This window comes from Elephas maximus, chromosome 4 (assembly GCF_024166365.1).
Source record: "Elephas maximus indicus isolate mEleMax1 chromosome 4, mEleMax1 primary haplotype, whole genome shotgun sequence".
Taxonomy (NCBI): domain Eukaryota; kingdom Metazoa; phylum Chordata; class Mammalia; order Proboscidea; family Elephantidae; genus Elephas; species Elephas maximus.
The window spans coordinates 196,183,546-196,202,975 of record NC_064822.1 but is presented as its reverse complement, the minus strand read 5'-3'; the positions used below and the strand labels follow the sequence as shown (position 1 = coordinate 196,202,975).

Genomic DNA, 19,430 nt, shown 5'->3' with positions numbered 1-19,430 from the left:
CCACCTGCCCGGCAGCCTGGAGGATGGCAGTCCAGCCGCTACCTTCGCAGGGCCTCCTCCGGGCCTCGTTCTTCTCCCCCAGCCCCGCCCGCTTCCAGGTGCGCCTGTGTCACCAGTGGGAGCCCCAGCTCCCCACCTGCCACCGGGTGCTGGAGACTACGCCCCTCCCTGCAGCCCTAGTGAGCCGGGTGGGGTGCACACGACTCTAGGGGGGCTGGGGCCCACAACTGTCCTCTCTGCCTCCTCCCCCAACCATCCTGCCTTAATGGGTGCTGGGAGGGTTGCCCTGCGGACACCGCACGCACATGTACCGCGTGTGTTGCACCTGGGATGCTGAATGTCTGCCTGACACACCCCTCCCCGACCAGGGTGATCCATTGGTGGGGCCTGTGGCTGCCTTCGTGGACATTCCCCAGGAGGAGGCCTGTGCCCCTGGCATCTGCATCCAGGTGGGTGGCCCTGCCCGGACCTGTCCCCTCCGCTCCCGCTCCTCAGTTTCCCCAGTGTCATCAGCATACAGGGGAGACCCCCCTCCCCAAAGCTGTGCCTGTGGCCAGCAGTGCCTCCCGGCGGCCCTGGGGGCATGGGGCTGGGGCTGGGTGCAGGGAGCTGTGAGGTGGTGGCTTGACTGACCTCTTGGTGCCTGCAGGGCTGGAGGACCGACGTGAATTTCTCTGTCCCCCAGCAGCTGTGCAATGTCCAGTGTGGTGAGAGCCCAGCAGGGGATCTGGGCCCGAGGGGCTGTGGAGGGCGGGGCTGGGCCCAGGCTCAGCTGTGGGAGGGGAGTGGAGGAGTAAGGGCCTGGGGGTCAGGTCAGGCTTCCAGTGCAGGGGTAGCTCTGCTGCCCGCCTGCCTGCCCCCTCATCCCCGGCCCAGCATGCACCCTGGACCCCTGGAGCCTCCATCCCTGCCTGTCTCTGAAGTCCTCCTTCTGAGGGCTCAGTCCTCCATGGTGTGTCCATCCCCCCAACTCAGGGGCTGTGGTTCCAGAGGGTTGTGCAGGCCTGCATCCCCTACTGCCCCCTCCCACAGCAGAGTTTCCTGGCCAAGCCTGGGTCCCTCTCCCCAGCAAGGGTCACCTCCAGCAGATGGCAGGCCATGGGGATTGCTCTTCCCTCGAGGCCTGGTGTTTGGGCAGTAACCTTGGGGACTGCTGAAGCCAAGTGCCAATGCCGAAGCCATGCCCCTCTCTCCAGCCGTCACCCACGAGACTGTCACACGTGACACCACAGCCTGAGTCCCTGTCTCATCAGGAACAAGTAGGTGCCAGGCCTAGACTTCCCATGGGGACCCCACAGCCTCTGACAGATAAGGCAGCCCTTCTCCCCACCCTCACCTCCACCCTGCCTCTCAGAGCCTGGGGAGGAGTCTCACCTGACCCCAGGGTGTCAGACATAGGTGTCTTCCAACAATCCAGGGGCTCAGCCAGGGGCTTCAGTGTCAGCCCTTCCTGAGTCCCTGGGGGCGGGACCAAATGGCTGGGCGGGCTGCCCCATCCCCCAGGTGGCTGGGCTTGACCCACTGTTTCTACTTGGTCAAAGGCTCCCCACGCCTCCACGGCCTCTTGGACAACTCGTGGATAGAGCCACCATCACCAGCCCTGAGGACTGGGGCCTGACCTCCTGCCCAACAACTGCCGAGAGAACTCCTAGGGCCCTGGGGTGTCGGGTGACTTTCCTTTCTACAGCTGAAGGGCCAGACTCATAGGGGGTGGCCAAGGACCACCTCTAGCTTCTGCCCCAAGCACCCTACACCAGGGTCCACACCAAGTGGCCCTGCAGACTCAGGGCCCCCAGCCCCCTCTGGCCCTGTCTACCCATCAAGGACTGGCCACTTCCCATGCCTCGGGGTCACACACCCAGGGGCCACCTGCAGAATGTGACATGCTCATACATTTCACACACTCACAGAGGGCCACCATGTGCTGCTCAAGCTCCAGGACCATAGTGGACCCTTGTCTCTGCAGTGTCACATGGTGTCCCTGGCCAGAGGTCACCAGCTGAGCCCTGCTGACTCACAGGACCCAAAGAGCTGCTCCCTGCATGCTCTTTGGAGTCTAAGTGTTGTCTCCACCTGACCACTGGGCAGCCAGAGACACACCTCCAGGGACATGCACCCAGGGACACTCACCCAAGATCACTCATCCAGGGACACACATCCAGGGACACACATCCAGGGACACTCACACAGGGACAATCACCCAGGGACACTCACCCAGGGACACTCACCCAGGGACACTCACCCAGGGACACTCACCCAGGGACACTCATCCAGGGACACTCACCCAGGGACACACACCCAGGGACACTCGCCCAGGGACACGCATCCAGATATACTCACCCAGGGACACACACCCAGGGACACTCACCCAGGGACACACACCCAGGGACGCTCACCCGGGGAACACACCCAGGGACGCTCACCCAGGGACATGCATCCAGATATACTCACCCAGGGACACTCACCCAGGGACACTCACCCAAGGATACTCACACAGGGACACTCACCCAGGGACATGCATCCAGATATACTCACCCAGGGACACACACCCAGGGACACTCACACAGGGACACTCGCCCAGGGACACGCATCCAGATATACTCACCCAGGGACACTCACACAGGGACACACACCCAGGGATACTCACCCAGGGACACTCACACAGGGACACACACCCAGGGATACTCACCCAGGGACACTCACCCAGGGACACACACCCAGGGACACTCACCCAGGGACACACACCCAGGGACACACACCCAGGGACCTTCACCCAGGGACACACACCCAGGACCCTCACCCAGGGACCCTCACCCAGGGATACTCATCCAGGGACACATCCCCAAGGACATGTACCCCTGGCACCCCCAGCCCTTTCTGGTTTCCCCTGGACCTCAGATGAAGTGAGCTGCACTGTCATCCGCTCCTGCACTCCTGCTTTCAGTCCCTCGCCCTCGCTGTCCCCTCTTCAGCTGGCCATGGTCTCCTGGGGCCTTCCTGCCCCCTCTGCAGGCAGCAATGGGGACTGTTGCCCATGGTGAGCCTGCACACCGGGGACTTTCCTGGGGTGGGGGGGGGAGCTGTCCTGTGCGACTGGCTCAGTAAAGACCTTGCACCCCTGCTCAGTAAATACCTGTGCACCACCTGTGCACCCAGCTTGCCTCTTCCCTTGAGGACAGAGATGGGTAAGCTGGAAAGGTGGTCCCTGGGGGTGAAGCAAGGGGGAGAGACACAGGGCCCAGTGTGTCTGGTAAATTGGGGAAGAGACCTCCAGGACCCATGAAGTGCCCTGAGGGCCCCTCCCAAATGGGGGTTGGGGAGGGCGAGGCTGGGCAGCGGTGCCCTCCACCCAAACGTAGCCACTATTGGAGGGGGCGATGAGGTGGAGTTCACCCTCCCTGGGCCCCACCCAGCTGGACCCCAAACGTTACAAAGGCTCAGGACACCAGCACCCCTGATTGCACCTTGAGTGTGTTGGGAGTTCGACCCCCCCACCCAGCGAACCCTGGTCTGGAGATTCCTTAGAAGCCTCGACCCTCACATGGAGCAGGGGACCCCCGGGGCTCCTGGGGTGTGGGGATAGAATGTCCTCCTAGGTGAGGTCCCTGTGGTGGCTGGGCCCCAGGTGGTCCCCATGCCTCCAAGCCCAAGCACCAGTCACCCCTGCCTAGTAGTAAACCTCAAGGCCTGCCGAGGTGGGCAGGGTCCGGGGTAACCCCAGTGCGCACAGCGAAGTCTCCCGGGCAGACTCAGGGACTGGATATCCTGTTCAAGCATTCCCATAAAGAGGTGGTGAAGGGAGGGCATGCCGGGGCGCTGAGCCCAGCCAAACCAGGCTGGGGCATTGAAGGGCCAGTTTGAGGCCCCTGGGCCACACGCGGAGGTGGCACCCCAGGCTCCAGGCGCCCCACCACCACCCCGGGCAGGGTCATGGGACGGGCGGCTGCGTTCTGCCCTCACCACCTTCATTCCAGAAGATGGGGGTGGGGGTCCTCTGGAAACCCTTGCCTGCTCCAGGTGCCCCCTCCCTGTTGAGGCCCCAGGGGTTCGGGGACTAGAGTCCAGGCTCAGGCTGGGCCACCCCGGCCCCAAGTCTCACATCCAGGGGCCAGGGGAGCCCCCTGGCAATGTGCAGAGCCACCCGCCCCTGGCCGTGACCTGGCCCAGTTTGATCAGGTGGGGGCAGGAAGGGACGTCACAGGGCTGAGCTCCCAGCCGATCAGGTACGGCCTCCCCTGACTGGCCCACAGATGGGGGAAACTGAGGCCCACACCAAGACAGTGACTGTGCCCTTCTCCAGGACTAAGGACAAGGACTTCAGGTTTAGGGGTAGGGAATGCTCGGGTCCCGCGGAGACCTGGAAGCCGACGGCTAGAGGACAGGCCTGTGTTGCCACCAGGTGGCAGTCTTGCTCAGTGCCCGGTCCTGAGCTGGCCCTGCAGTCCCTGCATCCATGTCAGGGTCCTGGAGGAACAGTGTACCCACTGCCTCAGTTGGTGATAGACTGACTCCCCTCCACTCCCCCCGCAAAAACCGTTCCTACCCCAGGCCATGCCTGCCCAGGAGCAAAGTGCTGATGAACTCTGTCAGGTCCTGGTATGGGTGTGTGGGAGGCAGGTCACAGACAGCTGGGTTCATAATCGAACAGGGGCGAGCCTTTGGTGGTCTGTGTGACTCACTCACTCACTCACTCATTCATTCATCAATCACACGCTGAGCTCCTCTTGGGTGCCGTGCACTGCCAGCATGGGAACAGACCACGCTCACATATACCCCGTCCCTGCAGCTAGGGGGAACCATGGTCTGGGTGTGCCTGGGACTGAGGGGTTTCTCGGGATGTAAATTCTCAGTGCTAACACCAGGACCTTCCCGGGGCTACCATGCCTGAAGCTGACCTTCACGTAGGAGAGACAGATGGTCAGCATTACATGGACTGTTGGGTGCCAATGCAGGGGTGTGAAGAATTAAGAGAGCAAATAGTGGGTGGGGGGGAGGGGTTCAGGAAGGCCTCAGACAAAGTGTCCTGAGAGTGAGATGGGCACAGGCGAGGGCCTCAAGCTGCCTGCTGTTACAGGGTCCCTCAATGCCCTGTCCAGAGCTGACTGTCACAGGAGGCAAGAGGAGGCAGGTGAGAGATGGAGGTGTGGGCAGATGGGTGGAAGTGCAGAAGGTGGGTGGAAGTGTGGATGGTAGGCCCTCAGTGTAAGGTGCACAGGTGGTGTGGGGTGTACAGGTGGTGTAGGGTGCACAGGTGGTGTAGGGTGCACAGGTGGTGTAGGGTGTACAGGTGGTGTAGGGTATACAGGTGGTGTGGGATGTATAGGTGGTGCAGGGCGTATAGGTGGTGTAGGGTGTAGGGGTGGTATAGGGTGTACAGGCGGTGTTGGGGTGCATAGGTGGTGTTGGGGTGTACAAGTGGTGTAGGGTGTATAGGTGTGTAAGGTGTACCAGTGGTGTGGGGTGTACAGGTGGTTTGGGGCACACAGGTGGTGTGGGATGTACAGGTGGTTTGGGGCACACAGGTGGTATGGGATGTACAGGTGGTTTGGGGCACACAGGTGGTATGGGATGTACAGGTGGTTTGGGGCACACAGGTGGTGTGGGGCGCACAGGTGGTGTAGGGCACACAGGTGGTGTGGAGCGCACAGGTGGTGTAGGGCACACAGGTGGTGTGGAGTGTACAGGTGCTTTGGGGCACACAGGTGGTGTGCAGTGTACAGGTGCTTTGGGGCACACAGGTGGTGTAGGGTGCACAGGTGGTGTAGGGCACACAGGTGGTGTGGGGTGTACAGGTGGTTTGGGGTACACAGGTGGTGTGGGGTATACAGGGGGTTTGGGGCACACAGGTGGTGTGGGGCGTACAGGTGGTTTGGGGCACACAGGTGGTGTAGAGCACACAGGTGGTGTGGGGCGCACAGGTGGTGTAGGACGCACAGGTGGTGTAGGACGCACAGGTGGTGTAGGGTGTACAGGTGGTATATGGTACACAGGTGGTGCAGGGTGTAGAGGTGGTATATGGTACACAGGTGGTGTTGGGGTGCACAGGTGGTGTGGGGTGTACAGGTGGTGTAGGGTGTACAGGTGGTGTGGGGTGTACAGGTGGTATATGGTACACAGGTGGTGTTGGGGTGCACAGGTGGTTTGGGGTGCACAGGTGGTGTAGGGCACACAGGTGGTGTAGGGTGTACAGGTGGTATATGGTACACAGGTAGTGTGGGGCGCACAGGTAGTGTGGGGCGCACAGGTGGTGTGGGACGTACAGGTGGTCTGGGGCATACAGGTGGTGTGGGGTGCACAGGTGGTGTGGGGTACACAGGTAGTGTAGGCACGTGTGGCTAACTTACTGGAGTAAGTTAGCGAGAATGTTAGAAGGGCTATCCGGGCAGGAAAACCGGATGAGAAAAAAGGGAACAGAGGAGGTCAGGTGGGCTGAGTGGCCAGGATTGGCCTCAAGGAGCAGCCAGCAATTGAACAAAGACGTGGACACGGTTGGTGAAAATATTTAATGACAAATTCCTGCCCACCCAACGAATGCTCTCCACAAAGGTAGAAAAGAACTAAACGTCTCATTAGCGTAAGCATTAAACCAGACTACGGTGGGCAGAGCTGCGGACAGACAGAACCTCACCACTTCCCCAGCCAGGCAGACACAACCAATCACACACGTTCTCAGAGAAACAGCGACCTGTCCTCAAGAGGCCACAGCACCAGGTCACTCACAGGTCATCCTGAACTCACCTGTTGGGGGATGGCCCTCTGCATTAGCCTTAATCCTGGGAAAAAAAAAAAAATGGAAAGACCCTGTGCAAAAGCCCTGGGATGGGAACCTGCTGGGGGGTGGGGAGGGATTGGGGGAGGTGGCTTCTCCCCTCAGTAAGGCGGGGCTGCAGGAAGAGTCTGCGGCTGCTCCCTTGAGAAGGGGGGCGGGGCAGGGAGAGCAGGCAGGACGGTAGCCCCAGCGGTGAGAAGTTAGAGGCAGCAGGATTTCCTGCTGGGGTGAATGAGGGGTGTGAGAGAGGGGGAGAGCCCCGTTATTGCTTTGTGGGAGGTGGGGTCCGGGTGGGGGGGGCGCAAGGACGTGGGGAGAAAGGAGCAGGATGGGGGCATGGGTGTGGGTGCATCACATGAGATGGAGAAGGTGGAAAGCTGAAGTGTGGGGTGAGGAGAGGTAGGCTTGGAGAGGTGGGAGGGACGGAAGGGTGGTGGGGCGATGTGCCCCAGCCGGCGGTTGAGTGCACGAGATGGACTGCTGAAGAGTATTTGGGGGCATACTGCAGGTGGGGGGCATGGACACAGCAGCGACCACTATGTGGGTGGCCACAGCCTACAGGCGTGCTGCCTGGGACTTCGGGGAGGGCGAGCCCCACCCCATCTCAAGCCGTTTGGGGACAGGTGCTGGAGCAATCCAACCGAGAACCCTTTGCCCACCTGTCCCTCCAGCGAACAACAGCTCGGCGCCTTTGGCCAGCTCCCTCCTCTGCCATGGGCGGGTCACTGCCCCCACCTCGGTGCCCAGGAATGGGCCCCACCTGGCGCTTCCAGCGCTGGGGCCTCACGGGGTTCCACAGGCAGTCCAGCCTGGAAGGAGTGGGGGTGGGGGAGGAGGGAGGGAAGGGAGAGGAGGGCCGTGCTGACCTCTCTCCTTCCACCTCCGCATTTCGTGGTGGGGTTTCCTCCAGGTCTCTGCGGGCATGCTGGGGAGGGTCATGTCCCCGGAGGGTGGCAGACCCCGCAAAGGCGAAGGAAGGAAGGAAGACGAAGCAGCTGCAGGGGCAGCCTGTGACCTCTGACCCGCCCCGGGGTCCGTCGGAAAAGGGGGCTTTCCTGGGGGACGAGGCTTGGGCTGGCTTACAGGCCCAGGAGGGCAAGGGACGGGGTCGGGTTGCACCCGAGGAGTGGGAAGGGCACCCTGTGAGGCATCCCCAGAGCCCTGATGGGGCGGGGCAAGAACGGGGTTGTGGGGCACAGAGCCCCCTGGGCTGGCAGAGGCTGGGGCGGGGCTCAGGAGCTCCTTCTGTTGACTCCAGCCCTCTCCCACCAGGTTCTGCCCTTGTTAGGGGGAAAGGTCTTTGGAGACTCATCCCTACTCCAGGACTCCCAGCTCCCAGAAGAAGTGTTTCTCTCCGCTTCAGACCCACTCTCACTGTGGCCCTCGCCAAGACTCCCACTCTTCACCTCAGGAGGAGGCCCATGGGACACCTACCCCCACCCCATGTGTCCCAGGTAGCTGCCAGCTCACGGCTGCTTGGGAGCCACCCCAGGACTGCTTAGGGCCACCCTCTTCTCCATCCTGGGGAGTCTGGGCATTAGGGAAAGCCAGGTAGGGTGCATCCAGGGTGACCACTCACTACCTGGGGTACCTGGGCAAGCATGTCCCTACTCCAGGCTGCAGCGTGCCTCTGTGAACAAGGACCAGAGGGCAAGCTGCAGCCAAGGGGCTTCCACCCACCCGCCCCACTGGGTCCTCATGTCCTGGAGGGTTAGGGCTAGCCCATTAGGAGGTGACAGGGTCTGAGACTGGCCGAGTGCCTCCCTCCGCCAAGCCCATCCGGGCCTGCCAAGACCTCTGCAATGCACATATCATTCATTCAAGTATTTCCTGAGCGCCTACTGTGTGCAAACATTGGGTGGGGTGTAGGGGGAGGCCACAGTGGACAAAACCCAGGCTTCCTTTCCCCAAAAGACAATAAAACTGGTCAAAACAGCCAGCCAGGACACTGGGAATAAAATCGGGAAGCATTTTCTAAAAAAAAAACTGCTGATCCTAGGATGATAGCAGCGGGCTGCTCCCTGCCCCACACCCCGCCAGGCCTCAGCTCTGGGGTGGTGGCCCCACCCACCAGGACTTGCAGCTGGACACGAAACGGACTGTCCGGCTGGAAGGCTGGCACATGCGCAAGGCTGCACTAGCTGGGAAGAGCTGGAGAGGATCTTTTATCTGCCCATCACCGGCGCAAACAGAAAGAGACACTTTACCTGCCTGAGGTAGAGATGATAGATGATGATAATAGGTAGATGATAGATTAGATAGATAGATAGATAGATAGATAGATAGATAGATAGATAGATAGATAGATAGATAGATAGATAGATAGATAGATAGATAGATAGATAGATAGATGATAGATAGATGATAGATAGATGATAGATAGATAGATAGATGATAGATAGATGATAGATAGATAGATAGATAGATAGATAGATAGATAGATAGATAGATAGATAGATAGATATAGATAGATAGATAGATAGATAGATAGATAGATAGATAGATAGATAGATAGATAGATGATAGATAGATTAGGTCGGTCGGTAGGTAGGTCGGTCGGTAGGTAGGTCGGTAGGTCGGTCGATAGATTGATAGATCCATTAGACAGATAGATAGATGTTGTTATTAGGTGCCATAGAGTCAGTTCTGACTCACATCGACCCTATAGGACGGAATAGAACTGCCCCGTAGGGTTTCCAAGGAGCTACTAGTGGATTTGAACTGCTGACCTTTGGGTTAGCAGCCAGGCTCTTAACCACTACAGCACCAGGGCAATAGATAGATGGATGGATGGAGGGATGGATGAATGGGTGGGTGGGTAGGTTGTTGTATGCTGTTGAGTCGATTCCAACTCATAGTGACCCTATAGGGCACAGTAGAACTGGCCCATAGGGTTTCCAAGGAGCGACTGGTAAATTTGAACTGCAAACCTTTTGATTAGCAGCCTGAGCTCTTAACCACTTTGCCACCAGGGCTCTGGTAAAAAAAAAAAACAAAAAACCCAAACCCAGTGTGTAGGTAGGTAGATATACAGATGATCTATACAGATAGGCGATATAGACAGTTGATAGATGAGATGAGACAGAGAGAGATGGACAACAGGTAGAAATTAATAGATGATAAAGAATTAGGTGATAGAAGTGAGAGATAGATAGATACACATACATATATATAAACCAAAAATCAAACCCACTGCTGTCAAGTTGATTCCGGCTCATGTTATTAGGTGCCATCGAGTTGGTTCCAACTCAAGTCGGTTCCAACTCATAGTGGCCCCATATACAACTCAACAAAACACTGCCCGGTCCTGCACCATCCTCACAATCCTTGTTACGCTTGAGCCTATTGTGTCAGCTCATTTCATTGAGGGTCTTCCTCTCTTTTGCTCCCTCTGTACTTTACCATGCATGATGTCCTTCTCTAGGGACTGGTCAGTCCTGATAATACGTCCAAACTACATAAGACAAAGTCTCATCCTTGCTTCTTAGGAGCATTCTGGCTGTACACCTTCCAGGACAGATTTGTTAGTTCTTCTGGCAGTCCATGGTATGTATATTCAATATTCTTTGACAATACCATAATTCAAAGGCATCAATTCTTCTTCAGTCTTCCTTTTCGTTGTCCAGCTTCCTATCACTAATAGAGACCCTATAGGACAAAGCAGAACTACCCTATAGCGTTTCCAAGGCTACACTCTTCGCAAAAGCAAATGCCACATCTTTCTTCCACTGAACCGATAGTGCTTTCCAGACGCCCACCGTTTGGCTGGCAGTAGAGCACTTAACCACTGCACCACTAGGGCTGTGTTGTAGGGGAAAAAGAGTCAGACCTTGGGATGGAAATTCAGAGGATTTATTTATTCGGCGTTAGAGGGGTGCTCAAATGGGAAACCGCCAGCTCACACAAGTGAAAACATGGTGATTTCAGTGAGGAGGTCTCCGGCAAGAGCAGAGTGGTTATGCGGCTGAGAGAGGATGTTAAAACAAAAATCATTGATTGGTTAAAACTTCACTGAAGGCAGAAGAGGGAAGGCCAAGTAAAGTGGGAAAAGGCTCCCACTGGATACACGTGCTTAGGTAGGCCATAGAGACTGATTACAAAGATCAACTACAAAGTACATTTGGGCACAGAGGTTTACAATTATAGTTATGAGGTGCTTACAGTACCTGCCTTGTGAAAGTGTCTATTGTTGTTATTCAGTGCCGTCCAGTCAGTTCTGACTCACAGCGACCCTGTGCACAACAGAACGAAACACTACCCGGTCTTGCACCACCCTCATGGTTGTTATGCTTGAGCCCATTGTTGCAGCCACTGTGGCAATCCATCTCATTGAGCGTTTTCTTCTTTTTCATCGACCGTCTGCTTTAGCAAGCATGATGTTCTTCGCCAGGGTCTGGTCCCTCCTGATAACACATCCAAAGTATGTGAAAGGAAGTCTCGCCATTCTTGCTTCTAAGGAGCATTCTGGCTGTACTTCTTCCAAGACAGCTTTGTTCGTTCTTTTGGCAGTCCATGGTAAATTCAATATTCTTCACCAAAACCATAATTCAAAGGCATCGATTCTTCTTTGGTCTTCCTTATTTATTGTCCAGTTTTTGCATGCATATGAGGCGATTAAGAATATCATGGCTTGGGTCAGGTACACCTTAGTCCTTAAAGTGACATCTTCGCTTTTCAACACCTTAAAGAGGTCTTTTATAGCAGATTTGCCCAATGCAGTACATCGTTTGATTTCTTGACTGTGGCTTCCATGGGTGTTGATTGTGGATACAATAAAATGAAATCCTTGACAACTACAATATTTTCTCTGTTTATCATGATGTCCCTTATTGGCCCAGTTGTGAGGATTTTTGTTTTCTTTATGTTGAGATGCAATCCATAGTGAAAGATGTATTCTTTCATCTTCATCAGTAAGCGCTTCGTCTTCTCTGCTTTCAACAACCAAGGTTGGGTCATCTGTCATCTGCATATCACAGGTTGTTAATGAGCCTTTCTCCAATTCTGATGAAGCTTTCTTCTTCATATAGTCCGGCTTCTTCTTTGATGTAAAATGTATTTTTGGAGTGCCAAGTGCCTGAGGCTGGCAATAAAAATTTTCACCTAGGTCCCTGCTTGCTCAAGCTAAACCTTTCAGGTTACCTGGGAAACTTAGTAGGTTGGTGTCCAAGGTCTTTTCCGAAATATTGTTTTCTACATCCCTATCATGAAAAGATTATTTCTTAAGGCCATTTTACACAAATGCAGCTGTGTCAAAACCTCCCTCCTCCGGTATGTTCCTTCCACATCCTGACTTGTTCACAGAGAAGATACCTTCCTTACTACCTGGGTTGTTAGGCCAGATAAAGAGCCTACAAGCAGGCAAGCCATGCTTCAGTTTTAATTCTGCTAAAAGGAGTAGGAATGTGGATTTTAGTTTTTTACAAAGTACTTTGGACAAAGATGTACCGAAAATTTCTCTCTTATAGCTCATATATACGTGTGTGTGTGTATACTCACACACACATATACCTATATACATATATATATGTTGCCAAAGAATATTGAATATACTGCCAAAGGAACAAACAAATCTGTCTTGGAAGAAGTACAACCAGAATGCTCCTTGAAAGTAAGGATGGTGAGACTTCGTCTCACATACTTTAGACAGGCTATCAGGAGGGATCAGTCCTTGGAGAAGGACATCATGCTTGGTAAAGTAGAGAGTCAGTGAAAAAGAGAAAGACCCTCAATGAGGTGGATTGACACAGTGGCTGCAACAATGGGCTCAAGCATAACAACGATTGTAAGGATGGCACAGGACCAGGCACTGTTCTGTTCTATTGTGCATAGGATCGGTATGAGTCAGAAACGACTGGAAGGCACCTAACAACAACAAGCAAGTTATGTCATCTGCATCACACAGGTTGTTAATGACTCTTTCTCCAATCCTCATGCCCCACTCTTCTTCGTATAGTCCAGCTCCTCAGATTATTTGCTCAGCATACAGATTGAATAGTTATGGTGAAAGATAAAGCTACAACCCTGACACACACCTTTCCTGACTTTAAACCATGCAGTATTCCCTTGTCCTGTTCCAACAACTGCCTCTTAATCCTTCTATAGATTCCTCATGAGCACAATTAAGTATTCTGGAATTTCCATTCCCAGCAACGTTATCCATAATTTGTTATGATCCACACAGTCGAAGGCCTTCGTCTAGTCAATAAAACACAGGTAAACATCTTTCTGGTATTCTCTGCTTTCAGCCAGGATCCATCTGACATCAGCAATGATATCCTGGGTTCCAGTCCTTTTCTAAATCCGGCTTGAATTTCTGACAGTTGCCTTTTGATATACTGCTGCAGCCGCTTTTGAATCATCTTCAGCAAAATTTTGCTTGCATGTAATATTAATGACATTGTTTGATAATTTTCACATTTGGTTGGATCACCTTTCTTGGGAATAGGCATAAGTATGGATTTCTTCCAGTCAGTTGGCCAGGTAGCTGTCTTCCAAATTTCTTGGCATAGATGAGTGAGCACTTCAGCACTGCATCCATTTGTTGAAACATCTCAGTTGGTATTCCATGAATTTCCAGAGCCTTGTTTTTCCCCAATGCCTTCAGTGAGGCATGGACTTCTTCCTGAAATGGTTGAACATCGACCAGTTCTTTTTGGTAGAGTGACTCTGCATTCCTTCCATATTCTTTTGATGCTTCCTGTGTGCTTTAATATTTTCCCCATAGAATCCTTCAGTATTGCAACTTGAGGCTTGAATTTTTTCTTCAGTTCTTTCAGCTTGAGAAATGCTGAGCATGTTCTTCCCTTTTGGTTTCCATCTCCAGCTCTCTGTACATGTCATCATAATAGTGTACTTTGTTTTCTCGAACCGTCCTTTGAAATCTTTCCGTTCAGCTCGTTTACTTCATCATTTTTTTCCTTTTGCTTTAGCTACTTGACATTCAGGAGCAATTTTCAGCGTCTCTTCTGACATCTATTTAGGTCTTTTCTTTCTCTCCTGTCTTTTCAATGACCTCTTGCTTTCTTCATGTATGATGTCCTTAATGTCATTCCACAACTTGTCTGGTCTTCAGTCATTAGTGTTCAATGCATCAAATCTGTTCTTGAGATGGACTCTAAATTCAGGTGGGATATATTCAAGGTCATACTTGGGCTCTCTGAGACTTGTTCTAATTTTCTTCAGTTTCAACTTGAACTTGCATATGAGCAATTAATGGCCTTTTCTGCAGTCGGCCCCTGACCTTGTTCTGACTGATGATTTTGAGCATTTCCAGCATCTCTTTTCACAGATGTAGTTGATTTGATTCCTGTGTATTCCATCTGGTGAGGTCCACTTGCATAGTCACTGTTCATGTTGTTGGAAAAAAGGAATTTGCAGTGAAGAAGTCGCTGGTTTTGCAAAATCCTATCATTTGATCTCTGGAATAGTCTCTATCACCAAGGCCGTATTTTCCAACTACTAATCCTTCTTCTTTGGAAGGCACTCATTTGCTGATGTGATACGACTCAAAATGAGAAAAAACAGCTACAAACCTCCATTAATAATCGGAACATGAACTGTATGAAGTATGAATCTAGGAAAGTTGGAAATCATCACAAATGAAATGGAATGCATAAAGATCCACATCCTAACCATTAGTCAGCTGAAATGGACAGGTATTGGTCATTTGGAATTGGACAATCATATGGTCTACTATGCCAGGAATGACAGGTTCAAGAGGAATGGTGTTGCATTTATCATCAAAAAGAACATTTCGAGATCTATCCTGTGGTACAACACTGTCAGTGATAGGATAATATTCATATGCCTACAAGGAAGACCAGTTAATACAACTATTATTCAAATTTATGCACCAACCGCTAAGGCCAAAGATGAAGAAATTAAAGATTTTTACCAACTTCTGCAGTCTGAAATTGATCGAACATGCAATGAGGATGCATTGATAATTAATTACTGGTGATTGGAATCTGAAAGTTGGAAACAAAGAAGGATTGGTAGTTGGAAAATATGGCCTTGGTGATAGAACCAATGCCAGAGATCGAATGATAGAATTTTTCAAGACCAGCAACTTCTTCATTGCAAATACCTTCTTTCACCAACATAAACGGTGACTATACACATGGACCTCATCAGATGGAGCACACAGAAATCAAATTGACTACATCTGTGGAAAGAGACGATGGAAAAGCTCAATATCATCAGTCAGAACAAGACCAGGGGCCGACTGTGGAACAGACCATCAATTGCTCATATGCAAGTTCAAGCTGAAACTGAAGAAAATCAGAGCAAGTCCTTGAGAGCCAACATACGACCTTAAGTATATCCCACCTGAATTTAGAGACCATCTCAAGAATAGATTTGACGCGTTGAACACTAATGACCAAAGATCAGGTGAGTTATGGAAGGACATCATCCATGAAGAAAGCAAGAGGTCACTGAAAAGACAGGAAAGAAAGAAAAGACCAAGATGGATGTCAGAGGAGACTCTGCAACTTGCTAAAGCAAGCAGCTAAAGCAAAAGGAAGAATTGATGAAGTAAAAGAACTGAACAGAAGATTTCAAGGGGCCTCTCGAGAAGACAAAGTAAAGTATTATAATGACATGTTCAAAGAGCTGGAGATAGAAAACCAAAAGGAAAGAACACACTCGGCATTTCTCAAGCTGAAAGAACTGAAGAAAAAACTCAAGCCTCAAGTTGCAATGGTGAAGGATTCTATGGGGAAAATATTAAATGATGCAGGAAGCATCAAAAGAAGATGGAAGGAACACATAGTCATTATACCAAAAAGAATTAGTCAATGTTCAACCATTTCAAGAGGTAGCTTATGATCAGGAACCAATGGTAGTGAAGGAAGAAGAAGTCCAAGCTGCTCTTAAGGCATTGGCAAAAAACAAGGCTCCAGGAATTGTTGGAATATCAATTGAGATGTTTCAACAAATGGATGCAGTGCTGGAGGTGCTCACTGGTCTATGCCAAGAAATACGGAAGACAGCTTCCTGGCCAACTGGCTGGAAGAGATCCATATATATGCCTATTCCCTAGAAAGGTGATCCAACTGAACGCTGAAATTATCAAACAATATCGTTAGTATCACATGCAAGCAAAATTTTGCTGAAGATCATTCAAAAGTGGCTGCAGCAGTATATTGACAGGGAACTGCCAGAAATTCAGGCTGGATTCAGAAGAGGACGTGGAACCAGGGATATCATTGCTGATGTCAGATGGATCCTGGCTGAAAGCAGAGAATACCAGAAGGATGTTCACCTATGTATTATTGACTGTGCTAAGGCATTCAACTGAGTGGATCATAAAAACTATGGATAACATTGCAAAGAATGGGAATTCCAGAACACTTAACTGTGCTCATGAGGATCCTGTACATAGATCAAGAGGCAGTTGTTCAGATAGAGCAAGGGGATACTGAGTGGTTTAAAGTCAGGAAAGGTGTGCGTCAGGGTTGTATTCTTTCACCATACCTATTCAATCTGTATGCTGAGGAAATAATCTAAAAAGCTGTACTATATGAAGAACGGGGCACCAGGATTGGAGGAAGACTCATTAACAACCTGTGTTATACAGATGACACAATCTTGCTTGCTGAAAGTGAAGAGGTCTTGAAGCACTTACTAATGAAGATTAAAGATCACAGACTTCGGTATGGATTACACCTCAACATAAAGAAAACAAAAATCCTCACAACTGGACCAATAAGCAACATAATGATAAGCGGAGAAAAGATTGAAGTTGTCAAGCATTTCATTTTACTTGGATCCACAATCAACAGCCATGGAAGCAGCAGTCAAGAAATCAAAAGATGCATTGCATTGGGCAAATCTGCTGCAAAGGACCTCTTTAAAGTGTTGAAAAGCAAAGATGTCACCTTGAAGACTAAGGTGCACCTGACCCAAACCATGGTATTTTCAATCGCATCATATGCATGTGAAAGCTGGACAATGAATAAGGAAGACCAAAGAAGAATTGACACCTTTGATTTGTGGTGTTGGCGAAGAATATTGAATACACCTTGGACTGCCAAAAGAATGAACAAACCTGTCTTGGAAGAAGTACAAGCAGAATGCTCCTTAGAGGCAAGGATGGCGAGACTGCATCTTACATACTCTAGACATGTTGTCAGGAGGGATCTGCCCCTGGAGAAGGACATTATGCTTGGTAAAGTAGAGGGTCAGAAGAAAAGCGGAAGACCCTCAGTGAGATGGATTGACACAGCGGCTGCAACAATGAGCTCAAGCATAACAACGATTGTAAGGATGCCGCAGGACCAGGCAGTGTTTCGTTCTGTTGTGCATAGGGTTGCTATGAGTCGAAACCGACTTGACTGCACCTGTAACAACATGTATAAGGTGTGAGGTTTAAGTCAAGGTTCATCTCCTTGAATGTGGATGACCAATTGTCTAAGCTTCACTTGCTGAAAAGATTATTCATTCTCCACTGGATTATGTGTGTGCCTTTTGTTGTTGTTAGGCTATGGATCTATTTTTGGACTACCAATTCTGTTCCACTGATGTATGTATCTACCTCTTCGCCAATACCACAACGCCTTGATTACCATAGCTGTATGTGGTTGTTAGCCCCTGGCTCTTTGTGACCCCACACATAACTGAACAAAATGCTACCCTGTCCTGTGCCATCCTCATGCTCAGTTGCAGATTGGACCGTTGCGATCCACAGGGCTTTTGTTGGCTGATTTTTCTGAAGTAGATTGCCAGGCCTTTCTTCCTAGTCCACCTTAGTCTGGAAGCACCATTGAAGTCTGTTCAGCATCAGAGTAACAGCAAGCCTCCTCTGACAGATGGGTGGTGGCTGCACTTGAGGTGTGTTGGCCGGGAATTGAACCCAGGTCTCCTGCGTGGAAGGCAAGAATTCTACCACTGAACCACAAATGTCACACTTTGCTGTGCAGTAAGTATTACAATGGGGTAGTGTAATTCATCCAACTTTGTCTTCTTTTTCAAAAATGTTTTAGCTATTCTAGTTCAATTGCCCTTCCAAATAAATTTTAGAATCACCTAGTCTACGTTTACAAAAATATCCTGCTGGAATTTTTAGTGGTATTGTGTTAAGCCTATAGATCACTTTGGGGAGAATTAACACCTTTTACTATGTTTAATCTTCAAATCCATGAACGTGACATCTTTCCAGTTATTTAAATGTTCTTGGATCTCTTTCAACAGCAGTTTGTAGTTTTCAGCACACAAATCATGTATGTGTTTCATTAGGTTTATACTTAAGTATTTTAATTTTTTTTTTTTTTTTTATTTTTCGTGGCTGTAGTAAGTGGTAACATTAATTTTTTGTTGGTAATACAATTGATTTTTCTGTGTTGATCTTGTATTCTGCAATCTTTCTAAACTCACTTATTAATTCTAGAAGTTTTGTTTGTTTTGTAGATTCAGTGGGATTTTCTACATAAATAATCATGTCTTCTGCAAATAGGGACAGTTTTATTTCTTCCTTTCCAACCTGTATGACTTTTATTTCCTTTTTTGCCTTATTGCACTGACTAGGACTTCCAATGCTATATTGAATTAAGAATGGGGAGAGAGGACATCCTTGTCTTATTCCAATTCACTCTTTCCTCATTAAGTATGATGTTAATAGTAGATTTGTCCTAGATGACTTTTATCAGGCTGAGGGAGTTTGCTGAATATGGGATCAGCAAACTGAGTTGGCAGTTCTTTTCCTTCAGCACTTGAAGAAACATGCTATTTCCTGCTGGCCGCCATGGTCCATGATGATAAACCCAGTCATTGAAATCATCGTTCCTGTATAGGAAATATATCATCTTTTTCTGGCTACTTTCAAGATTTTTTTTTCTCTGTCTTCAGTTTTCAGCAACTTGACTGTGATGCATCTTGGTGTGGATTTCTCTGGGTTTACCCTGGATGGAATTGGCTCTGCTTCTTTATTTTCGTTTTTGAAATTTATTTTTGTACTTTAGATGAACATTTACAGAACAAACTACCTTCTCATTAAACAGTTAGAACACATATTGTTTTGTGACATTGATTACCAACACCACGACATGTCAATACTCTCCCTTCTCGACCTTGGGTTCCCTATTACCAGCTTTCCTGTTCCCTCCTGCCTTCTAGTCCTTGCCCTTGGGCGGGTGTGCCCCTTTTGTTGTGTTTTGCATTATAGGCCTGCCTAATCTTTGGTGGAAGGATGAACCTTGGGAGTGATTTCATTACTGAGCTAAAGGATGTCCAGGGACCATACTTTGGGTTTCTCCAGTCTCTGTCAGGTCGGTAAGTATGGTCTTTTTTTGGGAGCCAGAATTTTGTTCTACATTGTTCTCCAGCTCTGTCTGGGACCCTCTATTGTGATCCCTGTCAGAGCAATCAGTGGTGGTAGCCAGGCACAGTCTAGTTGTACTGGACTCAGTCTGGTGGAGGCTATGGTAGTTGTGGTCCATTAGACCTTTGGGCTAATCTTTCCCTTTTGTCTTTATTTTTCTTCATTATTCCTTGCTCCCAATGAGGTGAGACTAATGGAGTATCTTAGATGGCCACTCATAAGCTCTTAAGACCCCAGATGCTACTCACCAGAGTACATTTTCTTTATAAACTATGTGTCTTAGTCATGTAGTGCTGCTTAACAGAAATACCACAAGTGGGTGGCTTTAACGAAGAGAAATTT

General features: G+C 50.2%; 1 protein-coding gene across 6 annotated transcripts in view; it reads left to right on the top strand.

Moving 5' to 3' along the window:
• Positions 1 to 17,629, top strand: part of IL17REL (interleukin 17 receptor E like) — a 63,881-nt gene extending 46,252 nt beyond the window's left edge. For 4 of the 6 annotated variants that reach the window (XM_049884716.1, XM_049884718.1, XM_049884715.1 and 1 more), the window contains exons 13-17: positions 16 to 179; positions 369 to 449; positions 650 to 707; positions 1,070 to 1,259; positions 1,542 to 3,155. In XM_049884716.1, coding sequence (XP_049740673.1) covers positions 16 to 179; positions 369 to 449; positions 650 to 707; positions 1,070 to 1,224 — 458 coding nt within the window. In that variant the 3' untranslated portion in view covers positions 1,225 to 1,259; positions 1,542 to 3,155. Of the gene's footprint in view, positions 1 to 15; positions 180 to 368; positions 450 to 649; positions 708 to 1,069; positions 1,260 to 1,541; positions 3,156 to 8,041; positions 8,321 to 17,580 lie in introns of those variants that run through there. The other 2 variants (XR_007517449.1, XM_049884720.1) reach the window with 2 other exon arrangements.
• Positions 17,630 to 19,430: the final 1,801 nt, after the last annotated feature.